Below are 16,635 nucleotides of genomic sequence, written 5' to 3' on the forward strand. Positions count from 1 at the left end.
GGCGGATGGTGGGGGGAGGTGTCTGGCCGAGCGCGGTCCCACGTGGCTGGGGGCCGGCGCGCGAGCGGGCTGCTCGGCCCCTCCCCTGCCGGGGGCGGGGCGCAGGCGGCGCGGCGGCGCGGCGGGTCCAGCAGGGGGCGCGCGGCGGCCGCCGCCTGCGCCGGGGCTGGAGGCTGGTGGTCGCTCCCTGGCCGGGTGTGCGTGCGGCCTCCGCGCGCCCCCCTCCCGCCCCACCGCCCCTCCCCCGCCCCGTCTCCGGAGGCGCACGGCGCAGGCGCAGAGCCAGGCGGTGAGTGCGGGCCGCGGCGGGGCCGGGCCGGGGGAGGTTGAGGGCGGACGCGGGCCCGGGGCCGGGCCTGGGCCGGGGCGGGCCGGGGCCTGTGCGGGCGGCGCCCCGGGCGAGGGCTAGGGCGGGCCGGGGCCTGCGCGGGCGGGCGGCGTGGCATGGCGTGACGTGACGCCCTCCCCGCGGCCGGCGGGCGGGCTCAGCGCGTGGCCTCTTCCCGGCGTGTCCGAGGCGGCCGGGGCCCGCTAGGCGGGCGGGGCGGGCCGAGCCACGGCGCGCGGCCCTCTCCTGCGGGCCTCAGTGGCCTCATCCGCGGAGTGGGCGCACAGGAGGCTCCCGCGCCCATTGCGCGGATGGGCAAACCGAGTCAACGGGAGGACGCCGGGAGCGCCGGGCCTGGGGTCAGAAAGACCTGGATTCGAGTCTAACCCCAGCCTCTTACTACCTCGGTGACCCCGGGCCCGCCTCCGAACCGCCCTGTGCCTCGGTTTCCTCGTCTGTAAAATGGGGGACACGCCAATACTTGGCCCTGGGTAAGTCGGTCACCCGCCCCGGCCTCAGTTTCCCCGAATGTAGCATGGCCATGATAATAACCCTACCCCCCCCCTCGGTACTTGTGATACTACAGTTACGATCCCTTGCAACCTTAAAGCCCTGCAGGTTGGCATCTATTGGTGTTATTAATCAATAATTATAATAGGTTGACTTGCCCCAGGGAGCAGAGATCACGAGTAGCAGAATCGAGATTGGAACCCAGGTCCTCGGACTCCTTTCGGGGCTGCCTCCTGTATAGGCAGAGTGCTTCCAAACCTTGAAGCGTCATGTAAATGCGAACTGACGCCGTTAGTGTGATCCTCGTCTTTGCCACCCTGACCACCATCTTCCCTGTTGTCCCCTCTCGCTGGGAAATGCAAAGACTGAGCCCCGAGGCCTGGCTGTACCCTGCTTCGTGGGAGGCTTTAGACCAGCGATTAGTCCAGAAGTGGTTCCCAAGTGCTCGGTGTGTGGCCACCTGGGCGCAGAGGGCTGGGAATGCAAAGAAGGATAAAAGATGAAAAAAACCTGTCCCTGCCTTCCACGGGGAGGTGGCAGGGAAATAATTATGTGTACAGGAGATGGATACAATGTCAATGCAAAGTAATCTAAAAGGCAAGGTACTAGAGAGAGGGGCTAGCAAAGGCTTTCCTGGCATAATAAGGTGGCTTGTGAGCTGTCTCTACGGAACAACAACGGAGAAGCTAGGAGGCCGAGGTCAGGAAGGGAGAGCATTCCTGGCATGAGGAACAGCTGATGCAAAGGCATGGAGTCAGGAGGTGTTCCATGGAGAAGGGACAGTAGCCCCCGAGGTTGCTGGAATATAGATTGTGTGGACAGGAGTAAGCTACAGGAAGGGTGGGAAGTGTCCAGGTCACTTAGAGTTTAAATGCTAAATGGAGGAATTGCTATTTGATCCTGGAATAAACACTTTTATTTTACCAAATGTCCCCTAGGAAGATTACTTTGATAGTTGGGAGGATGGGTTAGAGTGGAGAGAGATGAGTCTGGGAAACCCATCAGGGGATGGTTGTAAGTAGTTCCCCTTTCTAGGCTTCCAGTAGACCAAGGGACAAAAACAATGCCACTTACTGCCATGTGGAACTTTGGGCAGAGTCCCTTCCCTTCCAACACTTCCTAGCTGTGTGACTCTAGGCAAGTCATTTAACTTCTGTGTGCCTTGTTTTCCTCAACTGTAAAATGAGGGTAACAGTAATAGCACCTACCAGCCAGAGTTGTGAGGGTCAGATGATATGTTTGGAAGGTGTTTAGCACAGGGCTAACAGTAGGTGCTTAATAAATGCTTGTTTCCTTCCCCCTTCTCTTCTGTGGACATATCGAAAGGAAAAGGTTGTTAGAGAGCCTGGGAAATGGATATTTTGGCCCCTGGAGGCAACCTAATGAGTATGAGAGTTAAGGAGTTTCTGAATTGGGAGCCTGCTGCTTGTCAGAGGAAAAGCAGCCACTTTGTCACAAGGATACTGCAGGTGAAGGGGACTAAGGAAGCCTCCCACACCAAGTCCTGACCTGCTGGGCATTCTGGACCCTGTGGACATTCAAACAGTGCAGGTCTGACGTGAGCAGCAACCTTTGTCTTGGCCGCATCACAAAATCATCTTCTCTTCCCTGTTTGGGAGAATATAGAGTAGGTGATGGGCTTAAAAATCCAAGGAAAGCTGGACTCTGTGATCTTACAGGTCCTTCCCGGCCTGAATCTCATCATATGTGTGCACTTTGTGAGTGTCCAAACCTGATGTCAGTGTGAGCTCCTGCCCTTGCTGCATTTGGACAGCATTGGCAGTGAGCTGGGTGCAGGCCGCATCTTGGGCCTTTCTTGAGGTCTGGCCCTACCACTTCAACACCTCAGGACCCTTAGTGTCAGCTCTGAGAGAGGCACCCACAATCTTCATGCTACCCTCTGCTTAATTACCACAGAACTTTGAGGCAGGCCCTAAGCATCCCTAGGTCACAGTTTCCTCATTTGTAGATGCCAGAGTTGGTTGAGATGATCTCCAGTGACTAATGATGATGGCTACTGCGAGTGTGATCCCCCTGTTAGGGGGATCAGGAACTGTTTCTTACAGCAAGGAGAACCTTGATGAAAGCTAGGGATTTTAAGAACAGAGGTGAGGAGGAAGAGAGCAGCCCAGGGGTCTGGGCCAGGCCGTCCCAAAGGCATGCAGGCAGGAAAGGGAATGCTGAATTTCTGCAAATACCATGCCAGCCACTCTGACTGCTGTGGAGAGTGTTTGAAGTGTGGAGTGATTTAAGAAAAGTCTCCAGGGGCGGCTAGGTGGTGCAGTGGATAGAGCACTGGCCCTGGAGTCAGGAGTACCTGAGTTCAAATCCAGCCTCAGACACTTAACACTTACTAGCTGTGTGACCCTGGGCAAGTCACTTAACCCTAACTGCCTCACTAAAAAAAAAAGAAAAGAAAATTCTCCAAAGGTAGACAGAAGCCAGATTTTCTGGGTCCTTAAATGCAAATGATGGAGTTTGTATTTTGTCTAGAGGCCTTGGGGATTCCTGAGCGGGGGAGTTGCTTGGCCAGGCCTGGGCTTTAATAGTGTTCCTAAAAAGAAAACAATCAAAAAGTAACCCTGCAGCCATATAGAGGATGAACTGCAGAAGGAGAAGGAGAGAGACTAGAAGCAGAAAACCAATAGGAGGCTGTGGAAATAGTTCAGGGCAGAGAAGGGCCTGAGCTGGGGTGGTGGCCATGTGACAGGAGAGGAAGGAACAATTTGAGTGATGCTGTGAAAGTGAAATTGCTGAGACTTGGCATCTGGTGGGACATGGAGTGGGAGTTGGAAGAGTCAATATTGTGGACCTGGGTGCTGTGTAAGGATATTAATGCCTTCAAGAGAAGTAGGGAAGGTTGGAAGAAAGCTAAGGTTATTTTTTTCCCATATTAGTCGTGTTGTAAGAGAAGAATCGGAACAAAAGGAAAACACAAGAAAGAATAAGCAACAAAAGTGAAAATAGTACGAAAACTAATTTTCTTGAGGAAGAGAGTAAATTCTGTCTGGAAGGTTTTCACCTTGAGAAATCTATGGGATATTGGGAGGTAAATGCCCAGCATGCAGTTAGTGATGCCAATTTGGGGGTTAAGTAATCAGAAAGGGCAAGCTCCCTACCCTTTCTTAGCCTGTTTCCTCATTTGTAAAATGAGCTGTTTGCCCTAAACTGTGGGGGATGGGGTCGGGTAACTGAATATGGGGGTCACAAACAATTCGGCAGTAAACGTTTGGCTTGTATACCTATTTTTATATACCCATATACCTGGGGGTCGCATAAAAATTTCTCCAGTGAAAAGGGTCTCATGTGGAAGAAATTTGAGAAGCCCTGCCCTAGATGATCTCTAAGGACCAGTGTGCCTCTAAGATTGAGGATCTTGGTTGGTTGGAGTTTCTCTGCCCTACTTCTTCCTGTTTGTCTTTTTTTTTTTTTTTTTTTTTTTTTTAGTGAGGCAATTGGGGTTAAGTGACTTGCCCAGGGTCACACAGCTAGTAAGTATGTTAAGTGTCTGAGGTCGGATTTGAACTCAGGTACTCCTGACTCCAAGGCCGTGCTCTATCCACTGCGCCACCTAGCTGCCCCTTTCCTGTTTGTCTTGGCTTCTGGCTGCTTCATTGATCTGTCCTCTAGTACACAGAGACCGATCTGAAAAGGAAACTTGCCTCTGACCCTAATTCTCAGCGATTGTTTTGCATTCTGATCCATTCCCTTCTCCCTCCTCCTTGGATGTTGTCACGATGGCTTATGTGGACAGTACCTTTACTGCCCATTCTGACAGCCTGTCTGCAGTCCCTCAGCCCGATGAACTAGAAATGCCTGTCAGCATGAAAGTGGTACCTCCCATCTCTGCCACTCAAGATCCTTCTTTTCTGAGGTGAAGGGGAGCAGACATCCTCCCCAGTCACTGGGCTGGAGCAGGATGTTTCCTAGGGTGAGAGGCTGACCTTTCGTGGTGGCTGCTCCTTATCACAGTGATGCAAGTAGGGTCAGTATGGAGGAACATAGACTATATTGTTGGGAACATCTACCAACTGACTGATGAGAATGAATCATTGAGTGACAAAGTATTAAGCACTTACTATGCACTGAACATTGTGGATACAAGTAGAAAAGACAGCCCTGCTCTCAGTTACCTCACCTTCCAGGAGAAGGAAACTAGCCAAGCTGGGTTCAGAAGGTAAGACCTAGTGGTCTCCTTGGCAAGGAATCTAGCTTGGCTGGAGTGGAGAGATGCCTTTCAACCATCAGATTAAGAGATCCTCATTATTGATAGTTGGATCACCTGCCCCTAGGGACTCTTGGCACATAACACTGCTTTCACTTTGTTTTTAATAACCTTGAGGACAGAAGAGTTAGTATACAATTTTTTTTTAAACACATGTTTCTGTAATACTTTAAGGTTTACAATGCTTTGTGCGGCAATTAGTACAAATGTCACTATCCAAATTTTAAAGAGGAAGTTGTAGTGCTCACAGATTGTGACTTGCCCAAGATTTTCTGATGTTAGAGCTGAGATTGGATCCCAGCTTCCCTGAATCCAAATCTTTTCTGTAGCTTTGTCATTTTGCCAGCCCAAATGGAGCTGGGAAGGACCTCCCCCTACTTTGAGCTTAAGGAAATTGTGTCCCACGAGGCTGTGATTTGCCTAAGTCCACATTGATGGTAAATGACTGTGGCTAGGATTCTAACTCAGATCTTTGGACTCCAAATGTAGTTTAAAACATTCATTAAATACCTTTGTGCTAAGCACTGTACTAAGTGATAGGAGATGGGTGAAATAACAGTGCTCTGCAAACCTTCAAGTACTATGTAGTTGTCCCATCCACATCAAGACTTTCTCCATCACTGTTTCAATAGGTCTTGGTTGGCATAAGAAATTAAATGGGAATTTGGGGAAAGTTTTGTGGAAGCTGAAGACGACAAGCAAAGGCCAGCAGATGACATAAAAAAAGTTAGAAACTCAAATGCATGAAATAAGTGCATAGTATTGAATAATACCAATGTATTTTATCTTTTAATACACTAATAATTCAGACTTCTTCTCTGGTACTGAGGGAAGGCCAAAACATTTTATCCAGATTTTCTAGATCAGGGGAGTGCTGTGCCCCTAATCCCCTCCACGTGGAAGGATAACTGTAAATATCCTTTGTTATTGTTATACCAAGACAACAAAAGTCTGACCACTAGAAACTTCAGTTCATTCTATTGAAGGAGCCAACAATTATGCACATATGAGTTGCAGGCAGAAAATGTGAGGTAATTTGGGGGCAGGGGTAAAGCATGAGGTGAAGTTTGAGCTGAGCTTTGAGAGAAACTAGGGATTGTGGGGATTAAGGAGTGCGTTCCAGGCATGGAGAGAGGCCTGTGCAGAAGCTTGGAGATGGGACCTGACAAAATGTCTTGAGTAGAATAAGAAGATGGTTAATTTGACTGAACCAAAGAATATTCTACGGTGGATAATAGGTAATCAAGCTGGAAAGGGTAAAGCCAGGTTGTGAAAAGCTTAAAATGCCAGAGTTTGTATTTGGTCTTGGAAGCAAGAGGGAATTACTGGAGCTTACTGAGCTGGGGAGTGACACTTTGGCTTCTTCATGTATGTGACAGGTGCATGCCCCTGTACCCAACCTTGTGCCTACAACTGAGATACAAAGAAGTCAGAGTTGTGTCTTTGTAGCAAGTGCCCACAATTTAGTTGGAGGAAATAAAGGCAAGTGAAATAACAATAACATAGCCAAATTGTTTGACAACAGTAGCACAAGGATTTGCACTTAAAATATATACTTAGTAAATGTTTGTTGAACTTAACTGAAGTCAACATGACTGTTTTAGAATTAAGGAGTTGAGTCAGAGATCACATAAAATGGATGGGTGTGGTCGGAAAAGCCCCAAACATAGATGATAGGATTGAACTGAATTAAAGGGGCTGCTAGGTAGTGCAGTGGATTGAGTGCCCAGCCTGGAAGTCAGGAAGACCTGAGTTCAAATCTAGACTCAGACAGTGTGCCTCTGGGCAAGTCACTTAACCCTGTTTGCCTCAGTTTCCTCATTTGTCAAATGAGCTGGAGAAGGAATTGGCAAATTACTCCAGTATCTCTGCCAAGAAAACCCCAGATAGGGTCATGAAGCATCAGACAACTGAAAAATGACAACAACAATAAAGAATAAGTGGAATCCTGGATCAGGGTTAAACTATAAGTTTTTGGTCACCTGGAATGGGCACACTACAAGAGGCTGTCTCTGTCTCTCTTTTGCTCTCTTCCCCCTATTTTCTCTCTCTTCCCTTTCCCCTTCATTCTCTCTCCCTCCTCCCTCCTCCCTTCTCTCCTCTCCCCACCTCTCTTCCTCATCAGTTCTACCTCCAACATCTCTTAAATCCATCCTCTTTTCTCAATCCTCGAAGCCTCCACTTTCATTCTGATGGTCATCACTGTTCACCTGGACTTCCAAAGGCACTTGTGAATTCATTGCTCCCCTGCTCCCATTCCTTCCCTTCTCAAATCTGTCATTCCCACACAATCTTCCTATGTCGGTCCCCTAAGAATCATCAGTGGCTCTCTATTGCCATCTACAGCCTGACTCTTTAGTGCCTTTCCAGACTAATTATTTCAAATTCATTCCTGTAATGTCCTCTCTGCTCTTCTGCCCAAACAGGCCCATTTGTTCATTGCCCAAACTCAGCATTCCCTCCCCTGCTCTGCCTTTGCACAGGCTCTTCTGAATACTTGGAATGTAATCTTGCCTCACTTCTTCCTTTTAGAATACAGTCATTCATTAGAATCCTTAGCTTCCTTCATGGTTCCACAGTTCAATTCAGATGTCATCTACCAAGGGAAACCTTCCCCGATTGCCCTCCTCAAATCACTTGTTTGTGTGTTTGGTTTTTTTAATTTAAATGTTATTCTCCTTACTCGGTAGAACTTGCGATCAAGGACTATATTTCATCTTTGTTTTTATATCCCCAATACCTCACATATAGTAGGGGTTTAACATGTTTTTTGAGTTGAATTAAATAAAGGAGTATTATCAGAATGATCCCATTGCTTATCTCTTTCACTCAATTGAATAAGCATTTATTAATATTACCTGCTGATGGGCACCTAATTAAGGACTTCTGGGTGAGGCTTGGTGCTGGGGACACAAAGATAGTGTGAAAAACCATCCCTAACCTCAAAGTTATCGTGTATGGAAATGCACAGCTTAAGTTATAGAGTAATGTGACTGACCTCTTTAAACTATAAAAAAAAATGCCCACATGTCTTTGTGACACAGCAGTGATACAATGTGGATTTAGTTCAATCCAAAAATGAGAAGCCCTGTTTCCTGCTCCAAGAGGTTGTTCCTGATAATCCATTTCCTCAGAATGCAAGATTATTTCCTACTGGTGGTCAGGTTCTATCTGCTTCAGAAGTCACCCCAGTGATAGTTAGATAAACCACCTGTCATGGAATGAGCCATAATTTCAGAATGATTATGATCACCTCCACATCATGTTTTTTTTCTTCTGATGCTTCCTACATATGTGTGACCTAAGTTATATACCTTCATAGGGTCTCAAGAGGTTAATTGAGTTTTGATGGTGAGGGGAATGAGATGCAAATATATTTCTAGGTGAGGAGTCCATTGGAAAGCAACAAGAAATGTTGTAGGAGAGCATATAGGTGTCTGATTTTGATCACAGCTTCCTAGATTTAACACTGGAAGGGACTTTGGAGGTCATTGAGTGGAACAACTCTCTCATTTTACAGATGAGGAACATGAGACCCAGATAGGTCAGGTGACTTGCCCAGGGTCACACTGCTAGTAAAGATCTGAGGCAGGATTCAAACCCAGGTCCTCCTGACTCCTAGTCCATTTCTCTGTCCAATATACACCATGCTGCTAAGAAGTCTAGACCACCCCTACTAAATCCTCAAATAAAAATTACACTTGTTTGAGTTTCCTTCAGGTCAATTTGGTGTGTTAGGCTTCTGGTGGCATTCTTATATAGTGGAAATTTCTCCTTGTTTTTACTATAGATTAATATATTCTGGTAGTCTTCAGTGGTCTTGTGGTTTCTTGACTTTTTGTTGTTGTTGTGTTTTATTTACAGGTATTTTCCCTACTTGTGGAAGTATAACATAGCATTCCTTTGTTCTTCCAGATTCCATTGTTAAGAATTATACCAAGTAAGTTGGTTGGAGAGGAATTCATCATTTTTACAGCAATTATGGTAAATGTAATGTTTTCATGTTGATAGTGCCAACATTGAATGGTTTCCACATTGGCTGCTCATATCACCAGTAGAATGCTGAATATGACTTCATAGTTGAGCAAAGGAATTTTCTCTAGAACATCGTTGTATCTCCTCTAGTTCTGGGAACTAGGAATCATTGCAGATTGGCTCTACTTGTTTGGAGGGAAATGTTGTATGAGTCTGGAGTCTCTAGTAAAAATTTCAGATTGTAGCAACTGTATCTTTGGAATTCTCTGTGTAATAATTAATGCAGCAACATAGGCAGTTACGTAGTTGTTTATGTTCTATTTTTTATTGATTTTGAGGGTTTTCAATGAATTAAAAACACTTTGCTTATAACAGAAAGCTTGATATAATAACATGTAGATGTCAGAAGAAGTTTCAACATATATATGTATGTATTTATGTATGTATATAGAATGAGGGTATTTCCCACCCAAACTAAGAAATAAAACTGCAACCAATGTCCTAATTTAGTACTTGCGAAATAAATCCAAAATAAAAGTAGAAATTAATTTAATGTTCATCTTTTATGAAATAGGTTATCAATTTACCCACAGTTTCTAAGTTTCTTGTTTCCTTAAAAATTGCATGGTAGCAAAAAGTCTTTGTTTCAACAGTAGGTGGTTTTCATCAATTCCCTGTTTCAGTTAAATTATTTTCATTTAATTTTAGATTAAAAAGATATGAATGAACATCCTAAAAAAAGGAAAAGGAAGACGCTACATCCTTCTCGTTATTCAGGTCAATATGTAATTTGTTTATTTTAAAATTTATTTATGAATTAGTGCAATGTTCCTATAAAATGTTATGGTGGTCTCTTTTGTTGATAAACCATCAGATAAAGGTTGAAATGCAAAGACGATGATTTGTGTTATTTATCTGAATGTTTATAGTCCAATTCAAACAATATCTTGTTCACCTATTTCGTGTGTGTGTGTGTGTGTGTGTGTGTTCTTTTGTATATCAGTGTTTCTTTTTCCCATCAACAGAAGATCTTTCATGAGCCAAATGCTTTTATTGTACCTTAAGAGATAACACAATCCTGTGTCAGTTACTTTAAAAAGCTAAATTCTTTTGAGGATTGTTTAATTTGGTCCTGTGCTGGATAAACAAGGAGTGACACAATGGACAGGATGATTGGGTCACTTTGGTATGTAGATGGGGGCATACCTCATTCTTTTCTTCACGTGTTGCTGTTTGTGATAGGCTCAGGCCTGTTGGATGGACTCGAATAACCCCAGGGTTCCTGATCACTGGAGCAGAGCCTCTCCTCCTGTTTGCACATCACTTAAGTACTAAGACCAGAAGTGAGAGGCCTCAAAAAGCCTCCCCTGTCTCAAACTGATCTTCAGGGTGACCCCCACCCACCCACAGAAGCAAAAAGCTTCAGGAAGCTCTGCTGGAATTGGGGTCGTCTTTGTAGTGAATTCAGTTCATTATGTAATAGCAAAGCCTTCTCTGGTGCATTAATAGGCTGCAAATCCAACTAACATGTAAACTGATTTTATTGGTGTTTTACCATTCATTTGTGTGTGTGTGTGATTCTAACCCCCTATGTGAACATGAGTTTGAAATACTAGAGTTGATGAGCCAAACGAATATCTAAGGAAATAGTGATGCTTTTTTGAAGTTTACAGGTTACTTGGCATGGCTATAACATGGATACAATGAGATGTATTTTTGTTTGCACTTAGATTCTACTGGAATAACCAAAATTGCAGATGGATTCAATGGCATTTTCTCTGACCATTGTTACAGCGTCTGTTCTATGAGACAACCAGATTTAAAATATTTTGAGAACAAAGGTAAATGTTTGAAGTTCATTTTAACAGAAATATATTTAAAGCCCATGTAAATATTTCCCTTTCTCACTTGATTTGAAAATGTGAATGAGACTATTGATTGAAATCCTTCCAGTGGGTTGAAATGTTTTAAATTGATGTAAAATATGTATACAAAAATTTCACCTGACCCCTTGACTTTTAGATCAGCAAGGTCACCCAACAGCCATCTCCAGTTGAGGAAACTGAGGGTCACTGAGATTGAGGGATTTGGCTCTGGTCGAATTAAAAAGGTATGAGCAGGGGCAGCTAGGGGTGCAGTAGATAGAGCACCGGCCCTGGATTCAGGAGGACCTGAGTTCAAATTCGACCTCAGACACTTAACACTTACTAGCTCTGTGACCCTGGGCCAGTCACTTAACCCTCATTGCCCTGCAAAAAAAAACCAAAACCAAAAACAGAAATGGTATGAGCAGCTAGGTGGTGTTGCAGTAGATAGAATGCTGAGCCTGAAGTCAGGAAGACATCTTCTTTAGTTCAAATCTGGCCTTCGATACTTACTAGCTGTGTGCCCCTGTCACTTAACCCTGTTTGCCTCAGTTTCCTCATTTGTCAAATGAGCTGGAGAAGGAAATGGCAAACCACGCCAGTGTCTTTGCCAAGAAACTCCCCAGTGACTTCACAAAGAATCAGATATGACTGAAATGACTGACCGACAACAATACCAACATAAAAAGGTAGCTTCACAGCAGGGACTAGAACTCAGCTTCATCTGATTCCCAATCTTCACCAGTGAGGAAATTCACTCCCCGCCTGCAAGTCTGCCACTTTTCTGCACTGTGGGCTCGTGGGAAATTTGCTGGGAGCTCTCAAAGGTTCAGTGACTTTCAAGGTCACCCAGATGGAGGGTGTCGAGGCAGGCCTTCTTCCCCAGGCCTGTTTCCTATTCATTAGGTCCTGCATCTCAGCAGAGTTTGGCTGTACCCCAAGCTCAGCAATTGAGTATAGCGTCCCTGTGTCCATGGAACAAAGTAGAAGAGCAAACAGGACTCTCTTTTCGTGTCTATTGATGAATCCTCACGATGTATCTCCTTTAATGCTTTAAATCCTTGGTAAGAAAATTAATCCTTGAACATGGTTCTGATGTCAATTAGAGTTATTTCTCCCATTTCCTTTTTCCAGATGAAGATTCTGATACAGAGGCATCAAATGACTTGCCTAAATTCACAGAAGGGATTAAAGCAAGGAGCAGAAACCAGAATCACCTGGTGCCCAGTCCTGTGCTCAGGGTCCTAGACCATGCTGCCTTTTCTGCAGGTTAGGAAAAGGCAGCATTTTCACATTTCCCAGGTTGCCTGTTGTATTTTTCTCACTGTTTTCTTGCTCTTTTAGAGAAATCTACTGATATTGAAATCTGTGAGGAATGTGATTCTCCAGAGTCAGTTCGCCAGCAGACTCGAGAGGAGAGCCCCATCGAAGTGCGCACAGCAGAAGACGTGCCCATCGCTGCCGAGGTACATGCCGTCTCTGAGGATTATGATGTTGAGACGGAAAACCTGTCCTCCGAGAGCCTTCAGGACCAAGTGGACGAAGAGCCCCCAGCTAAGCTGTGTAAGATTCTGGACAAGAGCCAGGCTTTGAACGTCACTGCTCAGCAGAAGTGGCCTCTGCTGAGAGCCAACAGCAGTGGCCTCTACAAGTGTGAGCTGTGTGAGTTCAACAGCAAGTACTTCTCCGACTTGAAGCAGCACGTAGTCCTCAAGCACAAGCGCACGGCCGCCAACATCTGCAGAGTCTGCAAGGAGTCTTTCTCTACCAACACTCTGCTGCTCGAGCACACCAAAGTGCACGAGGAGGATCCCTACCTGTGTAAGTACTGCGACTACAGGACCATGCTCCTGGAGAGCCTGAGCCAGCACATTGCCGACGCCCACTTCAGCCACCACCTGTACTGGTGCGAGCAGTGTGACCTGCAGTTCTCCTCCAGCAGCGAGCTCTACCTGCACTTCCAGGAGCACAGCTGCGACGAGCAGTACCTGTGCCAGTTTTGTGAGCACGAGACCAGCGACCCCGAGGACCTGCACAGCCACGTGGTGAACGAGCACGCCTGCCGGCTGATGGAACTAAGTGACAAAGAGGGTGGCGCCGGCGAGCACGGCCACTACAGCCTCCTGGGCAGGATCTCCTTCGACAAGTGCAAGAACTTCTTTGTCTGTCAGGTGTGTGGTTTTCGAAGTAGACTGCATACAAATGTTAACAGGCACGTGGCCATCGAGCATACAAAAATATTCCCCCATGTTTGTGATGACTGTGGGAAGGGCTTCTCAAGCATGTTAGAATACTGCAAACATTTAAATTCACATTTGTCCGAGGGGATTTATTTATGTCAGTACTGTGAATATTCAACGGGACAGATTGAAGATCTTAAAACTCATCTAGATTTCAGGCATGCAGCCGACTTACCTCATAAATGTAATGACTGCTTAATGAGGTTTGGGAATGAGAGGGAACTCTTGAGTCACCTCACAATCCATGAGACAGCTTGATTGTTTTTTAGCATCATTTACAGAGTGTTGGTGTAAAATAATAAATTGATATTATTAGAGTTCTACAATGGATGGTTTTTAATAATGATATCGATGAAGGGTATAGGCAGCCATATTTATTTATTTATTTTGGCATTGAGGGTTGTTTTTTGGGGTTTTTTTTCTGGCTTCAGTGTATAGATTTTTTCAGCATATGAGGGCATCTTAAATGTGCTGCTGTCGGTTTTGTCCTCGGAGATTCTGGGTTGCCTGCCAGTGGCCTGTGCTCTTATGTATCAAGGAGAGAAGCGGGAAATAGGAGGCTTTGGGGTGGGAAGAGAAAGAGGCTATTATTGTCCTTTAATAACTTTAACTGCCTCAGACTTTTTGAAAATGCAAAAAGTAAGCATAGTTCTTCAGTTATCAGGCATTTCTATTGTAAAAAGTCATTCAGGTACTTAAGTACCAGAGGGATAGGCAGGATGGAGGTGCAGTGTGTGTGTGTGTGTGTGTGTGTGTGTGTGTGTGTGTGTGTGTGTGCGCGCGTGTGTGCACATGCACGCGCATGCATATACCTTGTACATATAATTATGTATACCTTATATGTGTATAATTAAGCTATTTCTAGGTTGAGGACCCAAACCTCCTTATTCTCCCCCATAGCCATCATTCCCAAGGCATTCAGACCTCCCTTCCATATCAATCTAAAAGTATAGAAATGCTCTTAGCTGTGGTGGTAAGAAATTATTCTCTTTACTTAGTAGTTTCTTTAAAAAAAAAAAGAAAGAAAAGGAAAAAATCACATCTTTCTGCCCAATTCCCCTGGCTAAATTAATTTTTAAAAGTTGGTATAAGATAAAGGGCAAGTTTTGTTTGGGTTGGGTTGGGTTGGGTTTTTGTTGGTTTGTTTCTTTTTCACTGGACCTGTAATTTCAAAAGGGTAGAAAGCTTTGGACAGCTCCTCACAGATACAAATTAGCAACTTATTTGTGACTTTTTAGGCAGTACCAAGAGATACACTGAAACCCTAACAGAGTGTAAGTGTAACAATACCTGATAGTGGGGCAGCTAAGTGGCACAGTGGCTAGAGCACCGGCCCTGGATTCAGGAGTACCTGAATTCAAATCCGGCCTCAGACACTTAACACTTATTAGCAATGTGACCCTGGGCAAGTCACTTAACCCCAGTTGCCTCACTAAAAAAAAAAAAAAACAATACCTGATGGTGAAATGAAGAAAATTTCACAAAAGACATTGCAAAGGTACTTAATTGGAGCTCATAAATCTTTGGCTGAATGGTGGTAAACCTGACCAACAGCCCAGCACAACCAAACAAATGGATTTTGTGGTCTTCAAGTTCAACATTGTTGCAGTTCACACAACCCGTAGTTTTTCCACACCATAGTTAGCTCTTGGTAGTCACAACCTTTCACAATCTAACTCCATTTCTCATCTATTTCTACCTTGGTAATGTGTCTTCTGGTTTTACCATATATGGTACACCTACTTACCCACCTCTCATTCCAATATCCCAGTGGCTTCTTAGAATCAGGGGCTTAGTATTTCAGAATGTTAGTGATAAATCCCTACCCTAGAAAGCAATGAACTGAGCCCCTTCATACTGTATTTCTTAGCCCAGGAAAAGTAAAGTGATTTACCCAAAGTCATATCAACTAAATGGCAAAATCTGGCCTGCAATCTGCATTTCTTGCTATACTTCCTCATGTTCTTTGCTCATCCCAACTAACTTTTCATCAGTTTTGGTACCATGGTTTCATTCATCCACCATGTATGTCCAGCCCAATGAAATTGAGTTGGAGGGAGCAGAACTTTAATTTAAAATGGACGTGATAATGCTTTATAATTTTTGCATAGTGCATTTGGGGCACAAACTATGACTTTTTTGATGATCAGGTACTCGACACTGAATAAGTGAGGTTTAGGTAGGTGAGCCCAGTGGAAAAGTCCTAAGAAGTATGAGTAAACTTGTGTTATACACTTTCTGATGAGCCTAGAATTGAGGTTCTCTTGGCATCGGCCCAATTTTCAGATTTCAGTCTTTGACAGCAAACTGCAGAAATAGCCTAAGATGCATAAGTTGCTTTCAGGTCTGTGGTTTTTACTGAGTAAAATTATTTGGGGAACCATGCTTCCTTTCATTTTTCTTCTAAATGCAGACCTAATTTTGACTGTGCTCACTTGTTCCTTGGCCACATTTATATTCCAGGGACACATGGTTGATCATGCTTTACAAAAGTCAATACAAAAGAATTCTAAGTAGAATCTTGGCAGTAGAGGAGAACAGTGTAATGTGCCTACCTAAACAGAACCTGGCTTAGCTTTCTCTCTCTTTTTCCCCCCACAATAAAATAGTGTAGGTTTGGGCTTTTTTAAAAAGACATTTTAAAAATTACAAGGGGCTTCTCCTGCACTCTGTGTGTGTTTGACAGTTAAGTTGTTAAGTCTCACTTTTGATTATTGTTGATGGCTGAACCACTAAATCCTTCTGAGTTCATTCTCCTTAGCTTTATTCAGATGATGCCTGAATAGGAGCTTATAGGCAGATAGATAACATACTTCTTTTCTAAGCACCACACGAAAATAAAGCACCAAAAAAAAAAAATGCTCTATAAAACCTCACATTTCTTTCAGCGTTCTATCATCAACCATATGTGGATCTGTCTATTTCACGTCAGCCTTTTTGATGACGTTCTCTTTTGATTCCTGAAGAGTTTGGGAGTTCTGTTTCATATTTGGGTGCAAAAGGAGCTTCCAACTACTGTTCACCCTGAACTGCTATTAATAAAAGAAGTCTAACTCAAATATCTCCACGGCATTGGTGATATGTAAATTATGTATAGCTTTTTTTTTAAGTAATAGCAATCAAAGATCTTTAGAAATCAAAATGAGATTCTAGACAAAAAAAAGATTAATCATGGTCTTATTTTCTGATTGTTGCCAAGTTTAAATGATCTAAGAGTATTTGCTGTTTCAGTGTTTACTTCCTGCTTATATATTCCCTCTCCCCATGCCTGTGTCCACCTCCAATCATTTTCTGAAATATAGAAATAAAACTAGACTTAATAGTTTTAAATTTTCTTACCTTTAGCTCTTAATTTTAGTTCCAGTGAATGAATCTCTTGAGAATTATAAGAGTGTGAATTACAGAAGTGAAAATTAAATACATTTTCAGAACATTTTTATATTTTAAAATTCTGCCTCATCTTTATGTACATTTCATGTAAATTTTTTACAT

The 16,635-nt window shown here is 44.1% G+C and overlaps 1 protein-coding gene across 3 annotated transcripts; it reads left to right on the forward strand.

The window, feature by feature from the left end:
• The first annotated feature begins 233 nt into the window (after positions 1–233).
• Positions 234–16,046, forward strand: ZNF639 (zinc finger protein 639). 3 transcript variants are annotated; one of them, XM_043994300.1, is made up of 6 exons: positions 234–289; positions 8,928–9,003; positions 9,747–9,815; positions 10,769–10,879; positions 12,038–12,172; positions 12,248–16,046. In XM_043994300.1, exons 3-6 carry the CDS (start codon positions 9,758–9,760, stop codon positions 13,399–13,401), a joined length of 1,458 nt encoding a protein of 485 aa, XP_043850235.1. In that variant the 5' UTR covers positions 234–289; positions 8,928–9,003; positions 9,747–9,757; the 3' UTR covers positions 13,402–16,046. The 3 variants fall into 3 exon arrangements, with proteins under 3 accessions (XP_043850235.1, XP_043850236.1, XP_043850234.1); XM_043994301.1 differs by lacking the exon at positions 234–289 and adding an exon at positions 510–819 and having other exon boundaries at positions 8,928–9,047; XM_043994299.1 differs by lacking the exon at positions 234–289 and adding an exon at positions 511–819.
• Positions 16,047–16,635: the final 589 nt, after the last annotated feature.

This window comes from Dromiciops gliroides, chromosome 3 (assembly GCF_019393635.1).
Source record: "Dromiciops gliroides isolate mDroGli1 chromosome 3, mDroGli1.pri, whole genome shotgun sequence".
NCBI classification, from domain to species: Eukaryota; Metazoa; Chordata; class Mammalia; order Microbiotheria; family Microbiotheriidae; genus Dromiciops; species Dromiciops gliroides.

Bases quoted from the DNA above. Each gene is read 5' to 3' on its own strand.
- ZNF639 (XM_043994300.1), top strand. From the start codon at position 9,758: ATGAATGAACATCCTAAAAAAAGGAAAAGGAAGACGCTACATCCTTCT. The intron at 9,816-10,768 runs GTCAATATGTAA...GTTTGCACTTAG, and splicing joins ACATCCTTCTCGTTATTCAG to ATTCTACTGGAATAACCAAA. The intron at 12,173-12,247 runs GTTAGGAAAAGG...TTGCTCTTTTAG, and splicing joins CCATGCTGCCTTTTCTGCAG to AGAAATCTACTGATATTGAA.